Source organism: Oenanthe melanoleuca, chromosome 1A, assembly GCF_029582105.1.
Source record: "Oenanthe melanoleuca isolate GR-GAL-2019-014 chromosome 1A, OMel1.0, whole genome shotgun sequence".
In the NCBI taxonomy this organism is placed as follows: domain Eukaryota; kingdom Metazoa; phylum Chordata; class Aves; order Passeriformes; family Muscicapidae; genus Oenanthe; species Oenanthe melanoleuca.
In genome coordinates, this window is record NC_079334.1 from 54,783,560 (window position 1) to 54,802,522 (window position 18,963).

Consider the following 18,963-nt stretch of genomic DNA (forward strand, 5'->3'; position numbering starts at 1 on the left):
GCTGGTAAATAATGTAAATGTCTTTTCTGTAGTGGAAAACCATTATGATTAAAATTAAAAAAATATTTATTTCCAAATATATGTGCTTCTGGCATTTAAACACATATATGAGCAAAATGCTTCTGATATGAATAATGTGGAGCTAAATAAGATACAAATTATTAAAAAGGGGATTACTGGAAACACTGGAGATCAAAATCTATGTTTGCTTGAGACCAGGAAAAGGAAGCAGTAGAGAGAGGAAACAAACAAAAAGCAGGTCTTTATGAGCAATATTAACACCTAAAGGAAACCACTTTGCAGTTTGAGTAAGCTCTAAGGTCTACCTATCATTATCCCATTAAAAATAAGAACTTTGATGAATAATTATTTAAATACTTTCTTAATTAGAAGGAAAGATACAATTTTCCTATAATAAAAATCATATTTGATGTAAAATATTTCTATCCATTTTGTTCTTGACGCTTTCCTCTGCTTATTTATTTGTTAGCAAATCAAGCAACCTGCTGACCTGGACTCAATGAAGAAGCAGCTCTCCTCACAGCTCCCTTCATATATTTGAAGATCAAACAAGGAAGTTAAATTTTCCTACTGTGTTATATTGCCAAGTGCTCAAATAAAATGTATGTGGAAGGAAGAGTTTTCAACATATTTGAAAAGTAAACGAGGACAGATTTAAGAATATTGCTTTTAAACAAAACAAATTCATCCAGAAAACACAGATTTCAATATCTCACAAAGCAAAACATTGCTCTTTTCTATTTAAATATTTAAATCAATAGAAAAATTCAATATCAATACTGCAAGTTAAAAAACATTGTGGACAAAGAAATGCTGCCTAATTTTGCATTCCTTAGACCCTAGAGGTAACATAAAACATTCCAGCCATGATGTGGTTATAAAACAACACAGTGCCTTGTGAAGAAGGACAGTCTTGAATCACATGGAGTTCATAAAAAATTCTTAAAAAATAGTATTTTCTTCAACCTTTCTAATCTCAAGATGTTTTTCTATGTGGAATATATGGAAATGTTGTCAACAGAGTTTCAAAGAACCAGTATGGCTACTCTAAAAGAATCTAGGTTGCACATCTTGCCTTTGAGTAAGGGAAAATTCAAGAAAGCGCAAGCTTTAGGTAACTTCTTCCCATCCACCAGCATCATAGCACAGAGAAATCTTGATCCAGATATTGGAATCTGCTTCAATTCCTAATGATAGATTTTTTTTTTGTCACAAGTTTGCTCAGTCCCTTTTTGAATCCACATCACATTCAGGACTCAGGGAGTATTGTGGTAGAGTTCAACAATTAAACTGTGTACTGTGCAAAGAACTATCTAAGGCTTGGACCTGACAACAGTTTTCCAATGTGATGAAACTTTTCCCTATGTCACATGTACTTTGTACACCCATGCTACATTCTCCTCTCAGTCATTTTTCCCCCTCCCCCAGGCTAAGGAATCTTGAAGGTACAATTCTTCACTTTGACTTATTCTTGACTTCCATAGGAACACCACAGATTTATATAATGGCAAAATTAGGGTATTTTTCATTCTTCATTCTAACATTTTCCTAAAAGTATTATGACCTCCAGTTCTCATTCCTAATTGGCAACACACAGTTCATGGTTAAAAATTATGTACCAGAATATAATTTAATTTTCTACCCAAATCTTTCCAAGTCATTTTACATTTACATGAATGCGAATTTCAAGCGCCATTGTATTTTTGTCACTCTGTCTCAGATGGTCTTTCTGCTTTTCTTGGTTTATAAGCTCAGTTCTATGCTTACTCATAAAACTGTATTTTGATCTAAAAACTTTCAACTTGTTATGCTACCAGATACTACTCTTTTATTCAGATATGAAATAAAGGAATATCTGTTTTCTTTCAACTTCATCTACTGTGCATTTCAAAGTAACTGAAATTGGACTTTTTAAAATTTCTAATCAACAAAGTAAGCTCCTTCACAGTGAATAAAGGAGAAACAGTGGTACATCAAAATACCTTTCCATTAGTACTTCCCAGAGGCTTACACTGTCTTCTCTGAATTGATAACTACTCAGCAACTGTATTATGTCAAAACTGGTAAGAAGAAAGGGTTCACCAAGGATACTTTAATTGCAAAATGTGTTTAATGGGCTTTTTGATCTGCTCCCCAACAGTAGTATTTCTGTGCACCTTTTCTCCAACTTGACATTTTAATAATAAATCAACTCAGCTATCAATATCTCCTCCATGTTCAGTCTCTGAAGTAATGCAATACAACAGAAAGTAATAACAGAGTTAAAATAACCAAGAATAACTAAAGTATACTAAGATAAATTTACATTTAGACGTCTTTTTAGTCAGTAGGGAAAAAAATAACATCCAGTTTAGATATAAACCTCTTATAATGAATCCGTTTTAAAATATGACTTAATCTGCAGGTTGAAAGATTATCACACAGGAAGATAATGTGAGCTTTGTATGAATCAATACTAATCAGCTATCCACAAAAAGGAAAGTATCTTTGATTGAAATGCTATATTAAAAACTAAGAAAAGATGTACCTTAGTTCTTTTTAAAGTATCAGCTGTAAATTTACAAACTATATTTTAATTACTGTTGATGAGCATGATATAGGTTTTCCTGTTCATTACTCACAATTGCACACCAGCTTGCCAGTTAAATCTTCGTTAATATTCTCATTTGTAAATGCTTTGAGTGTGATCAGTGCTTACTTTCTGCCAGGACAAAGACAAGAAACAGAAGTTCAAATGCTTACTGGGTTTATGAAGAAGAATATTGTAAGAAGGATTGCTTTGACAGTTTGATTAGATTAACACAATCCATCATCTTGCACAACATACGTCGCTCTTCAAAATGCAGGTATTGCAATTTCCTTAGTGGATGTGAATGCATTTAAACTGAAAAGCACTGGTATCACATCTTGCAAATGCAAATTTCCATGGAAAATAAATTGAAATAAACTGAATGGCATCTGACAACGGCATCTATAAACACAGTCCTCTCACAAAAGAATAAGTTAAAAAGAAATGAAGCACAACTACCTGCATGTTTTCTCATGAAGATGCAACTATATTTTAAAAATTTACATGGAATTTACCACTATTTTACATATATGAAAAACTACATTACAAGTTCTAGAATTGTTGAGCTATACAGGAAAAAAATTACTAAAACAGAAATTGAAAAATTTGCAAAATAGTCAGCATGGGTTTATGAAAAGCAGGTCCTGCTTGACTAAGCAGGTTGCAAAAATAAATTACTAATTTTATCATGTATTTTATCATATAATTGTGACACAGCAATATCATCAAATCTAGATATATGTGAATTCTTTTTAACCAAGAACAAATAGTCTGAAATGACCATTGTAAAATGTGCACAGCTTTTCCATTTTTTTCAGATGTTAAAGGTGCACTGAGTAACATTAGATACTAAGAATCACTTGATAGACTGCACTGATCTCCATATAATAACAAAAAATGCACTACTAGCCTTGACATAATGTCTAATTAATCCAGGATTATGTAAAATGGATTGAATAGGGTTATGTCAGCATTCACATTAGCAAGTAACTGAAGGCAACAGGAGATGATGGGAAGATCAGAGCAGTCTGGGTTGAGGTTCCTAAAGGATATTGCCTATAAACACCCACAAGTACAAACCTCATAATGAGCAGCATGGCTATTGGCAGCACACTGTTAAAAAATGCTAAAAGTTTTTGTTTCCATGGCTAGAAAAAATACATCTTTAAAACAACAACTTAGTGGTACTGGAGAGAGAAAACATTTTTAATTTCAAAAAAACAAGGAAAATACAAAAGCTGCATTAGAAGGACTTGGAAACAAAGGTAGAAACATTGGTGAATTATCAGTGCTGCTTAAAACAGTGGAGAAATAAAATTTAGCCTGTGTGAAATTAAAGCATTGTGAATTCCTGCAAATGGAATGAAAAGAAATCACAGTAATCCACTAAATACAAGAGTGCTTTATTGCTCTGGTAAAGTGGGCTGAAGTATCCTTAGTGTAATAATATTCAACATTTCAAAATAATAGTAGCTAAGTTCAGTATATAGCCCACCATAAACATGAGAAAAAAGGGTATTGTTCAACTTCACAAATTACCAGTTCAACCAGAGGCACTTAAAAAAAAAAGCATCAGTTTTTAAATTCATATCTTAAGTTACCTTCAAATGAAGCTTCCAAAGGTATTTGTTGCAACCTCTTTCAGTATATGCAAATGAGAAACTTGCACCATTTGCAACACACAATTCAGCTTCTATGGGATTGTATGAACTCAAACACCAGGGTTAATACAAACTGAGAAAGCCATATAAAGTACACTGCTCTTTCTTACAATTAACTTCTTTATTAAATAAAAATCAAGTCCTATTTTTCCCTCCCTAGTGTGAAAAATGCAGTTCCAAAATTAACCCACATATCTCCAGCTTGAATCAAAACTTATCTTCCTTCAACTAGCACCAGTCACAGTTTCCAAAAACCACAAGAGCAGATGTGGAGTCACCATCTCTGAAAGATGTTTCCCACAACAGCTATTTTCACTTTGTAAACTTGCTCATTGTCTACAAAGTCATGACAATACTACAACACAGTAATGATGCTCAAGTTGTGATTCAGATATTATACTTAGTCTTGAGTGACTGTTCCAAATAAATTTGACTTTTAGCTTCAGTGAAAGATACCATTACCCTATGGAACATTATTGAAGACAACTGAGCTACATGAAATGAATCTTCCCCACTGTACAAGTTTGTTAAATGGTTTATTGTACACGCAGTGAAAATGGGTAAGGGTGTAGCCAAAAAATCTGAATAAAGAAATGATTGTTCATTCACAGACATGTTTTCAAAAAGGTAAATAGACTAAGCAAAATTTAAAACAAAAGATGGAAGCATCAAATTAATTCACTAATTTTAAATATGCAGTTATTATTAGCAATAACAGATTTTTATAGTAATCAGAATAATCAGTATATTAACTACATATTTCACAATTTGTACTTTCACAGTATATACTCTGTTCAGAGATCTGAATAATCAGGACAACTTTATTTCTGAACTGGTGCCCAAGTGAAGATTTCCATGCTGAAGTTTTTTGTTGTGTAGAAATGTACATTAACAGCTAAAGGTGGCCAAGATTTAATGGAATAATGTTTACTAAATACAGCCCAGAAGAGTGCTGAAATCAGATTTAACTTGAAAACCATTGTTTATTTCTGATGCCATGTTAGGCATCACTTTACAACTTCTTCACATTCACCTAGACACTACAGCATTAGTTACATTATTTTAGTTTCATACTAGAAAAAATTAATTCCAACTAAGCACAGAACAGCCAAAATTTATCAGATTTATATAAACTTTGAAATAGCTGGAGTTTTTTGATCAGCTGTTTCTGAACTACTGCTGGGAGAATAGAAACTAAACTGGGATAACCACATGAATACTTACAGAGAAAAATGTCAAGAAAATGAAGAAACTGAATAATGGAACATCTGAGCAATGACTGAAGAAGAAAATTACATATTCTATCTGATTTAAACAGATTCATATTATTTGTATTACATGAAAATTGGAAAAAAAAAAAGAATAGGATTTGTGCTTTTTGAAATTCTGTGAGGGGAAAGTACAGCACAGATTGTCTGGAAAAATGTGAGAGAAAAATATGTTGAACAAAAAATCCCATGCAGAATCTACTAGAAAAAGTTATGAAATAAGAGAAGCAAGAGCTCTTTTGAGGAAAAGAGGAATTCTTGGTATCAGTAACTGTCAACAGCTATCTCAGGAGAACTGCCATACAGACATTCTAAAATGCTATCTTAACTAAGGAAGACAGGTCAGGGGAAAAAAAGTAGATATGCAAATCTTCAGCATAAGCTGACAGTGAAGTTGTAAGAAAGCCTCAGATCACCCATGAGTAGGATGGAGGAGGAAGAGTGAAAAAGAACCAAGAACCCCTGTGAGACTGGAAGAAAGGGCAGAATAACTCTGAAAATAGACAGTCAAGGACAATGCAAGTGGCAGAGCAAAGCACAAGACTGTCATGTTTCAGGAATACAAGAAAGGGCAGAATATTAAAGAAGTCGTGATCACTAGTAGGAGCTAAAGGACTAGAGAGACAAAACAAGATAAGATTTTTATTATTTCACGTAGTTCTAATGAGGTTATGCATTCCAGAAAATTTGACAAATATTGATTTGTCCTTTCTCCCCCCTGCCCCCCCCAAAGCTGTGTTTGAATTCAGGTATTACGTCTTTCACAGTGGCAAAGAGTCAAAATTATCTTAAAGGTTTAATAGATTGTCTGTGCAGGCTGTGTTAGCTATGCACGTCTTAAAACAAGGAATCAGAGAACTGTACAACATGTTAGGACCTTTGTATATTTGTTCAGGTTTTAACAACAACAAGACATCAGAACAAAAAGGAATAAGTCAAATGGCAGTCATGGTTTAGTTGTTAGTGCTCACTTCTATGAAAAACAATAACTGACACAACTAACTAGAGCTTTGGAAAAGAGAACTGAGTAGTTTTAAAATATTAAACAACTTGAAATTGTAGTGTGGTCTTAAATGTCATGTAGTTTTAAAACATACCAATAAAGCTCAGTGAGGAAGGAGCATAACATTAAAGAGCATAGGGATGTAAGAAAGGCAATTTTCCTCTTTGTCTTCCTGTATAGCAACACAATTCTCTTCTAGACTTTGGTCTTTGAGAACAATATTAATTTTAATAAAGCCTTTTTCACGCTACTTCAAAGGAGTCAAGGAGCAAAAAAACCTCTTTTCTAGACTGTATCTAACATTCTACAAGTTTTCTATATGCATTCATTAAGATCCTGATCAATAAAACACTTGAGAGTCCATGCTTAAATAAAAAAATTCATGAGCTCTTCTATTGAAGTCAATGGGATTATTCACATTCTTCAAGCTAAAATAAACTAAGCATAAGAAAAAGTACTTTCTCTCTGCATTCACAATCAACCTTCATTTAGCCACAGAAAAATTAACATTTATTTCAACAGTACTGGAAGCTGCCTAAAGAACTTGAAACTAGAAATACCTCCAGGATTCCCTATGCATATCACTGAGGTTTGATTTTCTGTTTTTTGCATGTCTAAATACCTTCCTCATAAAAAAAAAGCATAGGTTCTCATTTTTTCCTCCTTTTATTTTCCACACTGAATCTTCTCTGATGTCAATGAATGCTACCAAAGAAAAATGGACAAAAATTAGCAATACAGAAACATATTTCCTATTCACACTTACATTAAAGCAGCTGATCTAGTATCAAGAATTTCACATCACAAGTCTTTTTAAATAATATGACAAGACTTTTAAGTCACTTTCTGCAAAAATGCAGAGAGCTTCCATATTGAGTTGAAGATTTTTAAATTTGAATGCCTACCAGCATGCTGTGTACTTATGCTACAAAGCTAATGTAGATGGAGTCAATATGTGCAATGGAGCCTAAAAAGGCATTTGGCTGATGAGCCACTCTAAACAATAAATCTCATAAATCACTCTAAATCTCTCTCTAGACTCCTGAGCTTATTTACTGAGTAAAGCTTAGATACCCAACACAACAATGAACACAAACTTATAGAAAGACACCTATTTTCTTGCATTTATATCTCAATCTGAACCTCACCTCTGCTGTCCACAGAAAGCCCACTGGTAAGAAGGAAGGACCAGGAACTTTAGAGTTCCAGATCTGACAGACTTCTGAACACAGAAATTCCCAAGTATTATATGCTAACTCATTCAAAGGCATTCATTTATGCCAATTAACAACTTTAACTGTTATTGGGAGTCATATTTAAGCATCTCCTAGAGGCTGCTACTGTCAGTTTTATATCTGCCACTGCCAGTGCTAGTGAAATAGCAGATCACAATTGGGAAGCTGAATATGCACACTGCTCTGTGCTAAAATGTAGTCAGCAGAAAATCAGGACTCAGTCCTCTTTTGCTGAGAATTTGGGAACTCTGTCTCTCCACAAAAAACTATAAAATAAATAGGAAAATCTAACAAACTAGACTTGGATGATCAACAAAAGATATATACACACTGTCATAATTCTACAAATACCATCTGGCTTTTTTCTATTATAGGAGTAAGCTGTAAGCTATATTCAAATACAAAGCACTCATAAGAATGAGAGTATTCTAAATTCACACTGAAAAGCTGAATAATTGCTGAAGAAATTTGGTTTTTCTCCCCTGTGCACATAATCCTTAGGTATGTTAAGGACTGTACATAAAGTTATACATGTACATATGGTTAAAGCAGTGTGGTTCTTTTTTTACTAACACTCTTACCTTCTTTTCTTTGAGTTTTCTATTATTCCAGATTGCACTTAACACAAGGCAAACAATAAGAGGTTAGTAACTTCAGTAATGCTTACCACTGAAATATAATTGCCTTCCACAATAAATTCCTAATGAGCACAACTCTTGCCAGAGGAAGGTTGCCCTGGCAACAAAGTTATTCCAGAAGGTAACTATCCATTTGGTAGAAGGCAATGGCACTTAGTTGTCTGACAAAGATTCGAAAACTATAAAAACTTTTCAATTGCTCAAGTTCAATGGAAGCTTGACATACCAGAACTCTCTTGACACAAGAAAATACTGATTTGCTGAATACAAAGAGATTGAGAAACTTCCAAATGAATGCAGAGTTAGAACAAGGACATTATGCTAGAACAGGCACACGTTTGGACTGCCAGTCTTGCAATAAAAACTTCTTCTCTCACTTGTTCATGTCTTTCTATGGTTCCAAATAAATAATATGATTTAAACCATACTTTTATAAACATTTACTTTTAAAGAGAACAATGCAAAAAGGTTTTCTTGAATTATAATGGAAGTTGGCAAGATCAAGGCTGGACTCAGTAGACAGTAGGACAGTGAATTCCAGCTCTGAGAAAGGAAGCTAAAAAATTCCCAAGAGAAAACAAGAATCAAAAGTGGCAGAATGAAAAGTAGAGGCATGACCTGAGTACAGCCTCCTGAGGACACTGATGCTTTTTAACCCAGGAGCTATTTTCTTTTACACTCTGTGGCAGGTAGTGACAAGAAGAGTCACTACACCAAGATACAAAGTATTTTTACCTTTATCTCCTAAGAAAATTAAACTTCCATGTTCACATTTTGCGTTTGGCAGCAAAGGTTGTATTCCACTATATCTGTCTCCCCTACTCCAGAACATTTAACCTACTGGCCAGTTTCAAATTGACAAATGCCTAGAAATCTGAAAAATGTGATCCTACCTACGTTAGTAATTGGATATCAAATATTCATATTTCCAGACCTTTCCTACAAGGCAACTAAGCCAGATTCTAAGTTATTGTCAATTGAGAGAGAAAGTGTTCGTGAATTAAAAGAACAAAAAAAACCAGAATAGAACCTGTGTTTTTCACTAAAATACTAGGTGGTCTTGAGAAATATTACTTTGGTAGAGATGCAAAATTATTCAGAATAGCTTTTACTGGCAAAAAATAAAGTTGGCTTCAAAAAGTTTTAGAAAGCTGTTGTGCCACTGAATAACAAAATGGCAAATTAAATTCAGCCTGGATAAAAACACTGCAAAGCATAAACTTCTGGTGTCATCCATGACACAAACCACTAAGACAGTCAAGCTGGACCAACTATGAACAATTACCTGAAGTACTCAGCTGTGACAGGAGAAATGGCATGATAGAGTATAAATAAAGAATTAAAAAAACAGGAAACAAATCTCATTTATGTATCCATAGTGTTCTCAACTGCTAAAGAAGTTTCCATTTACTCCACAAAAGAAATAAGCACAAAAAGCACATGAAATGGCTTTTGTAGGTACAGATATTTTCAACTTGTAAAAGGAGTGATTGTATACAGAGAGACAAAACAGTTTTGAGACAGTTGATGGGGAAAAAGTGAATAAAGAGTGATTTGACACAATTACTCATCATCAAATAAATAAGTGGAAGTGAATTCAAAAGAATCTTTTGTAAAATTAAAGAAGGAAAATTTCTTTTCACACTGCATAAAGAAATTTTAAAAAACCCACTGTCACAGAATGTTTTAAGCAGTATATTTTAAAAGAATTAGATAAATATTTAATAATACTCAATAGGCATTTAAAAAAATCAGTATAAGAGATAAATATATAATGAAGCTGCTAATAGAAGAAGATGGGAGGGTATATACCTTCCCCATTGTTTTGCTCTCATCTACATGCTTGTCTTTGTTCACTAACCTGTTCAAGGATCTTTGTGGCCCAAAAAGACCAGACTGGAACAGTGAGAGGTCTCACACTCTCCAGATTCCTGGCCATGAAAAATGAAATTTTATTTCAATACTCTAATTTTGAGTCTCTTGTCTCAGGTGGCTTAAGGCTTTGATTGAGACCAGAATAGCAGTAGCATCTTTCTTGTAGAGATTCTACAGTGCCTGTTGAGAAAAGTACTCCAGTTTCAAATTTAAGTGAGGTTTTTTGTTTGTGTTTTTTTAAATAAGTGCTAAACACAAGACAACTCTACTGGAAAACACTTAAATCATTCTCATGTTCAGGGAATGAAATTCACTGATTGGGTTTATGTGAAAAATAGAAACATAGAAAAAAACAATAACTGCATTTTTGAACACTTCCTAAATTCCAATGACTTATGGTCAGAAAAAAACATTATTATGTGTAAGCTTTTTCCTGTTCTTTAGGTCTCTCTTTTTTTTTTTTTTTTTTTTTTTTTTTTTTTGGGGGTTGGGGTGGGCAGGGTGAAGGAGGAGCAAGAGGTGGTGGTGTTTTACAATTTATGTAACCAAAATTTTATTTTAAAAATTTATTCCCTAGACTTAAACATCTACTTTCCTTTCTACTTTTTGGAAAAAGAGAAAAATAGTGTTTCTGCAGTTTTTCATGAGCTTAATATGATTTCTGGATTCTCAGCACTTCTGCAAAATTGTACCAATATTATTTCTTAAAACTTAACATTAGACGCCTTTACTTAGATTAGATTAGATGCCTGATACTTTTAAACAAAATCCCCTCAACCAAAACCTAGGGATGAGCTACATAAATGATACCAGCAAATAAACGGGAAACAAATATGTCTGTTACCATATTAGTCAATAAAGTGTGAGATCCAATATGAGACACATGAAATAAAAATGAACTAAGTCAAAGAAATGAAAAATACATTCTTCCTCAAAGAAGGGAAGATATAAATGGTGGTCAATACAGTTATATTTTCCAGAAAAGAAAAAAAAAAATAGTGTTTATTTTGGGCAAAGAAATAATTGGTTTCCTCGATTAAGAAAAAATAATAAATTCCAAGAAGGAAAAAAATGCATTTTTTTAGATCCAGCTGAAGGATTTCAGGAAGAAATATACAAACCAGCAGGCTCCACCAGTAACAGGTGCTCCCCATTGAAGTTTGTTTAAGGGATGCAACCTGAGAGATGTACTGTCTACCAAGAAAGAAAATCTTCAGAAAGATGGCAAATAAGGACAAGCCATCATTCTGATCTAACACGAGGGCTGAAATCACAGCTCTGCTCTCTCATCATCTCTCCCTTGCACCAGCTGTGGTACTCATCAGCCTCCTCACTTCCCTAACGTGAAGAAAACTAACAGATACTGCCAGGGAGCTGAGGGGAACAGAAACTAGAAGAAAAAACTATTTCAGCAGTGAGACAGTAAATCAACTCACTATTACTGTCAAATTTTATGGGTGTTGTTATTTGCCTTTTTCTGTGTCCTTTGTTAATCTTTGTTTTGCATTTTACATGGTAGGATTTTATAAACTCTTTCATTTGTACCTAATTTTGCACAGTAAGCTTTAAGGCACCTTGGTAACAGTAAAGTTTTCCTCACATAAGAATAGGACAATGCTGCAAAGTAGGACAGCAGGGCACTGTAAACAGTACCTACCTCACCTCCCTGGTTTTGTGTTTCCAATGAGTCTGAGTGCATTATTCATGTCAACTGCATCAGCTACTTACTGGTGAGCTGGCAATACAGCAGTCAACTAAATGGTACAAAACAAAAATGCCTCCTGGCAGGTGAAAATATTAGGCTGTACACTTCAACTCTAAACATTCTCACAGCATATGACAGCATGTATTTAGAACTGAAAACTAACACACATAGCTGCTACTTTATTTTCCTTTTCCAATTTATTTTTCACCGAGCAAGTTTTTAGCTATGAAACCTGTGTTGGTGTCTCTTCTGTGAATTATGTACTACTGTTATGGTGAGTTACATGGAAAAATCACTGGACAAAAGACAGCACAAAAAGGTAATTTATGTGAGAACATCAGATCAGAAGGCAAACACTTTCATAAAAAAATTCATCCACTCCATTATACATGAAAAATAATTAAGTACTCTAATGTCTAAGAAAATGACTGTCCTATTTAAACCACCAGTCAGTAGAATACCTTGTTATCTTGCATGCAGATAATTTGATGGCATTGTTAGAGACTTCCTTTCAGCTGCAAACTGCCTACAAATCAAATGTAGTTTTGAACCCCATATTTAAGCAGTGAAAAAATACTGATACTCAAAACTAAACACTATGCTGCTTTAAGTATTGGTATACAAGCACTGACATTCAAGTCCTGTATTGCCATTTCCAGTCGAGGATGAAGAATTGGGAATGGCTGCCACCACTGAAATGGCATTTCTTCCTGTCCCCCAACACAGAAGTACACAGCTACATAAAAACAGTGTATCTTAGAAGTGCCTGAAGGACAACACACATTTTAAGAATTTAAATAAATGAAAATGAAAACTTCAGTGGAAACTGACATAAAATCTCTTAGTCTGAGGAAAGGATACTTTCTAAGATTTGATGATAAGCATATAAAATACTTACCTAGAGTAAGACAGCACCAATGCTGAGCATTGAGGTGTCTCCACCTTTTCTAGTACAGTATGGTAAATCTTGAGTTAATGTTAGAAGCCCACAAAAGTCAGTTTCAAATAGCAAAGTAATCTTTAAAATAGTGTCAAAGCATCCTTCTGTCAAGGACCAAATATAAAACTAACTTGCATTTTTTAAGTCCATAGAAATATGCTAAACACTTATATATACTGAATAATTCAGTCATCATGCTACTTCATTTTACCAATCCTTTGTACCAAAAAAGATGGTAGCATATAAAATAAAAAGGCAAGATATAATAAAAGATAAAACTCAGGTCTTATGTTAGACTATTTTGGTTTGTGGACATGAACATTCATATTAAACAGTTTTAGTTCTATGGATTTAAATTTTAAATGTCCTGGGGATAAGTTAGCAAGCAATTTCTATATAGAAATAATTTATAAGGTATTTACTGCAGTAAAAAATATTTTTAAAAACCCCAAAAAAATTACAAGAACAAGGCCTGAAACAAGTGAAGAAGTGGGATAATTCACTCATAAAAATGCAATTCAGGTTAAAGAATAAATCAAACTAAATATTTACAGCTAAAAAGCTTTCTCAACATATGTCTTGTAAACAAAATGCATAATGCCTTTACTTTTTCTACTTTATACAGTTCTTCAGAAGACAATGATGTATTTTAGTGAACTTCATAGATACAGTTACAGAATGACAGAGTATTTACTGAAGGGAGGATTTGGGAGCCTTTCCAAATTTGTCTTCTCTTCAACTCTAACTAGCTAAGTACAAGTATTTTGGATCTGTTCAATAATTTACTCCACAGACTCTAACAACTGACTGATGAATCCTAAATTAAACTAGACAGAGAATATGACTCCAGCCAGAGCACTCTTACTACCACACACTCTACCACAGAGGTGGACATCATTAAAGTGTCCAGTTCTATTCTGACCAAAGTCACTGGAAGAACAGTAACAAATACCAAGAGACAGAATGCAGCTCCAACACCTCCAGCCAACAGCAGTTCTCTCTCACACTAGGAAACACACAACAGCAGACTGTTTAAGTGTGCTGTCATTCCCCTGAAAACCCTCTGCTGCAGTTCATGAGAAACTGGGGCCTGCTGTGAGAATCACCAATCTAGAATTCAAACTGGAAACAACACAATATTTATTTTTCCATTGAAAGAGAGGCAAACAGGCAGCTTGGCAAAACAAAGTATGGTTTCAGCTTTAATGGTGACAGACGAAGACAAAAGAGAGAAAAATTTTATTTTCATGAAAACAGCAGCAGATCCTCTCTTTCAAAAGGTGCCACTGCTCCCTTCTCATTGGATTTCTGCAGGAAACAGAATGCACTCCTGGTGCAGACATGAAGGGATCTGACAGTTCCACCTGCCTTCCTATTCCTTCCACATGAAGGAATCTGGCTGTCCCACCCATCCTGAACCTGCTGCTGGTGCTGCTCCTGTGCCATTCCCACTCCATGACACACACTGGGACTAGAGATGTCTGTAAACAGGACCTTCAAAATGCCCCATCCCCTCCCAGGAGACACAAGGCAGGTAGAGTCTGAGCAAAAGCCCAACACAGCAGTGTAGGGATGAATGCCTGTAGTCCCTGCTGATGTTACATAACAACATGATTATTCACCTTCCTGAACTTCAAGTGCAGGTAAAGCTATTACCGTTTACAGCTGCTCAAGAATATCAGGGGGTAAAAGTCAGTACAGGCACATCCTAAGTACCCACTGAAACAGCAGAGAGTAAAACACTGTAAATTTAAGCAGAATTCCCATGTGACCTTAATTTACTGCCTTAGCACACATGAGGTAGCAAAAGCAAACCTTATAACAGGACCATCAGCCTTTGAGTACAGGGAGAAAAGTATTTAAACATCTACCCAGCCCTTACAATTATTAGTAGGATTGTTCCTCCCATCCGTATCTGGAAAGCTAATTATATTTCTTGTCTTTACTCATTCTACATCTCTCTTTCAAATCCAACATCACAGCTCCATCCATAGCTAAACCCTCTAAAAAACACCTTTAACAATATATTTCTAAATGAGAGAGAGATATTTTAGCCTATAGCAGGCTTCACAGTTAAAAATATGTTAAAAACAAGAAAACCAACTGAATAAATTCTGTCTCTGAAGTGTTTTCCATTCAGAAAGCAGCATTGCTAAAACAGTTGTAAACAATTAAGTTAAAAACTGCAGGCAACAATGCCAAGTTGGGTAAAAATCTGTAACACTTGCTTAACACTTCAGCAAAATCTTTGTATGAACCTTACTGGCTCTTGCAGGTTCACTGCATTTGTTATCCAGTGTATCAGGGTGAAAAGATCCATATTGTAGGTTGATAATCAGTGCAATATAAGCACAACTGAAATCTGATTAGCAGCTTGAGGAATTGGTTGAAGTTGTTTCAGAAAAAGGTGTCTACATTAAGATATCCTTATTGCTTTTAAATACACTATTAGACAAGACATGCATACAGAACAGTCTACTAAATAATGAAACCTATAAAACAGCACAGACCTGCTGCACCTGCTGAGTCAAAACACAGAATTACTCCTTGAGCTTGTTTAATATACAAAAATAGTCCCCACTGAATGTATAAGCATTCCATTTAGGCATTTAGATATAAATACTTTGAAGAAACCTTGATTTAAAAGATGCCCTTGGAAATATCATGCAAAAAACTTAAGTATTAAGCTTTTAAATATTACTTTAAATACATCAGAATTTTTTAAAAATTACAATTAAATTATCAGAAGCACTTTTTATGGATAAAGACCCCATAGAAGTACAACTTGAGAGGTGCTTATGGACTAGCAATGAGAAATGGCTCCTTTCAGCATGGCAGCAGCTTTAGAAATTAACCCCAGGCTTCATTTTCAAAGGAAAATTTCCAACATTATCAGATTCATAGCTCAGAGATGAGCTCAAATTGAAATTCTGTCAAAAATATCTCTTTCCGGGGCACTTATGGGTAGTTAGCTGGATTAAGGAGGCTCTCTTACATGATTTTGTCATATAGGTAAGGCTAATGATCAGGTACCAAGTGCAGTGCTAGAGGTAGCATGGTAAAAACCTTCAGGAAACCTTCAGCTAGAAATACTGCAGCAACAGCAACAAAAATTATTCAAAAGAAGATAAATTAGTTACAGTAAAATATTTTAAATAGCTCAACCTTTCAAATTACCAGGAAGCCCTTATAAAGAATAAATATTTTACACTGGAATAAAATTCCAGGTAATAATAGATATCACAATGAGTAACAGATATTGTAATGAAACAAAGGGGGCAAAAGAACCTCGGATGGAAACAACAGCCATGTTCAATTCAGGTATTTGTTCAAGATAAACTATGCAAGGATATCATCTCTTAGAACAGATTACCAGTAGAACTGACAGATTCCTCTTTTCTTAACATGTCCTTATCAGATTTAGATACAATCAGGCTTCACTGAAACAACTTACTGGACTCATTAAATGAAAAGCAAGCAGTTCTTCACCCTCTGTTACAGGTCTGGATAGATGATCTAAGTAGACATTCTGGCATTAAAGTGTATGAAACTAATGGAACAATTCTACATAATGAGTAGATATAAAGACAATGATATTTAAAGGTATTACATTTGTTTACAAGGCATAAATTATGAGTTAATCTTATATTTACACTAATACAATTTAAAATATTACTTTTCCCCTCCCCCCACTAACTTCAACAACTAAGTTGGTAGATAAGGATATACAGTTTAAATATTTAGTCAAAAATTCCAACCAGAAACTACTGGAACATTCAGTAACAGAACTAAGAATGGGTAAACCACTTTTCTCAAATATCAATTCTTTGACAATAGGAAAAGAAATTATTGAGGAAAAAGAATTATCACAACAAGAGGTCAGCAACATAAAGAATTTTGTCTGGACAAACAGTAAGAAAGAAGACATGACAAAGGACGAAGGCTGAGAACTGAAGACTGAAAGCTAATATTGGATTGAGCAGTTAAGCAGATGGACAATAAGAAGCCTGGAACTCAGAATCGATGGAGGGCATTGATTAGGCACAATTCAATGTTTCACTTCTCTAAAGAGACAGAAGGGAATATTGACATTAACTTTGAGTGAGTGTTCATTTTAGTACTATAAATTATCATGACATCAAGTGCTTGGCTTTGAAGGGCAAAAAGACTGAAGACATTAAATATTTCTAAGTAGCAGTGATCATTGAAGGTTTTTTTCTCTTATTATGGTGATTCTCAGATGATACTAAAGCAAAAAGTTCAAGAAAAACCACTCACAAAGGTACTGGCATGTCCATGATCAGAGTTATGGAGGTTTAAAAAAGTACTTACTTGGTACGTGTCCCATAACCTGATGGTGCACCGTAAAGGGACTTCTCTCATCAGCAAGTTGTTCATCCAACGGAAAGCAAACTGCAAGTATTTCACCTCATGCTGATCCAAGTGCCTATGAACTTGTTCTGAAGACAGAATAAACAGGTATTTTACTGCAACCTTTCTGAAATCTTGAAGTATCAAGTACACTGTCTAAAACAATAAAATACTATTCCAATCTCAAGGAAAAAACTTGTGGTGGTGGATGCAAATTCTCACAACCAAATAAGAGCACTCAAAATATAAATTAGTTAAACATTACACTGGACTGATTTTTCTATCACTAGATGGATTAAATACCTGATGTGAGTTGCACTATCTTAATAAAACATTAAATTTAGAGTTTTACAATATACCACAAAAAAATACAAAGTTATAATGTGAAATTATTAGGTATATATATATCCTCACTAATTTCTTAGGCTACAAATTATATATATACGTGATTTCCAAATAACATAATAACATGGCCTCCAAAAATAAAATTTTGGCAATCAAAAAATAAAATTATAAAATTAAGGTGGCAAAAAAATATAAGGAAAGGACACGTAAAGGTTGCATTCGAGACAAGAAAATGTGAGATTAATATGTAGGAAATAGAGTGAGAAAACTAATTTGCATCTTAAATAATTTTTTAGTATTACAGATAAATGCAAATAAAACCAATACAAATCAATGGTTTCTAAACCAGAATGCTCACACACTGTGTTTATTGTAGAACATATACTATTCAAAAGCTGTGATAATCACTTGCAGGGGTTATTGCTGGAGCTAACAGAACTAATCTACTACATGGCTTGTCTATATTGAGAGAATTTTCTGCAAAATGGGTCAGACATTCTGTTCATAGGCTTTAGTTACAGGCTCAAGTATAACATTAGCATAGTGTAGATGACAAATACTGAAGAAATGCTAATGTCTTCTTTTGGACAAATTTATGACAAGAAGTCTTTGTTAAAGCCTAAATAAGACATTTCTACTGTCTTTCTGTATACAAACACAGAATCATCCCTTCATCCAAATTCACAAAGGCATATATATTATCAGCTAAAACAATGAGTAAAGGCTCATCTTCCAAACTTTTTCCAAACCTAAATATTATCTAAAAAGGCACTAAACCACTAGATTAATTAGAAGAATAATCCCAAGAGTATGGCAGCACTATTACAGGAAACATTACCTAGAGATTAAGGTAACAGAAGTTAAGTGATACTAAATTATAATAAAGACTGAAGCTGTAAATTTTTTTCCCCTCAAGATGTATTTTTGGCTACATGAAAGTGTCAGCCAATATAAAACAGTTGTTTCAATATGGAAGCTGGAAGTAGAAATCTTTTAGATTTTAAAAACAATCAAAAAGGAGGGTTTTGTTGGTGTTTTTTTTAAATAAGACATCACAACAGATTTCTCCAGAGATCCACTTATCACACCTTGTCTCCAATGATAACTGAAAACAAATATCAATGAAAATGTATTAAGCATTGGTATTTCTCCACAGCATTTTCAGCCTCCATTTATCTGTGGCTAAAGAAGTTTTCAGCAGACATGGTACCCACATTCCTAAAGTCACACCCTTCCTCAATACAAATATAAACAAATATAGACAAATTCTTAAAATGTGAGGCCCACAACTGCACACAGTGCTCAGGGTGATGCTGCACCAACCCTGAATGC

At 34.1% G+C, this 18,963-nt stretch overlaps 1 protein-coding gene across 2 annotated transcripts in view; it reads right to left on the reverse strand.

Moving 5' to 3' along the window:
* TBC1D22A (TBC1 domain family member 22A) overlaps window positions 1-18,963 on the reverse strand; it is a 131,433-nt gene that overhangs the window by 47,430 nt on the left and 65,040 nt on the right. For both annotated transcript variants that reach the window (XM_056513655.1, XM_056513647.1), the window contains exon 11: window positions 17,248-17,375. In XM_056513655.1, coding sequence (XP_056369630.1) covers window positions 17,248-17,375 — 128 coding nt within the window. The remainder of the gene's footprint in view (window positions 1-17,247; window positions 17,376-18,963) is intronic.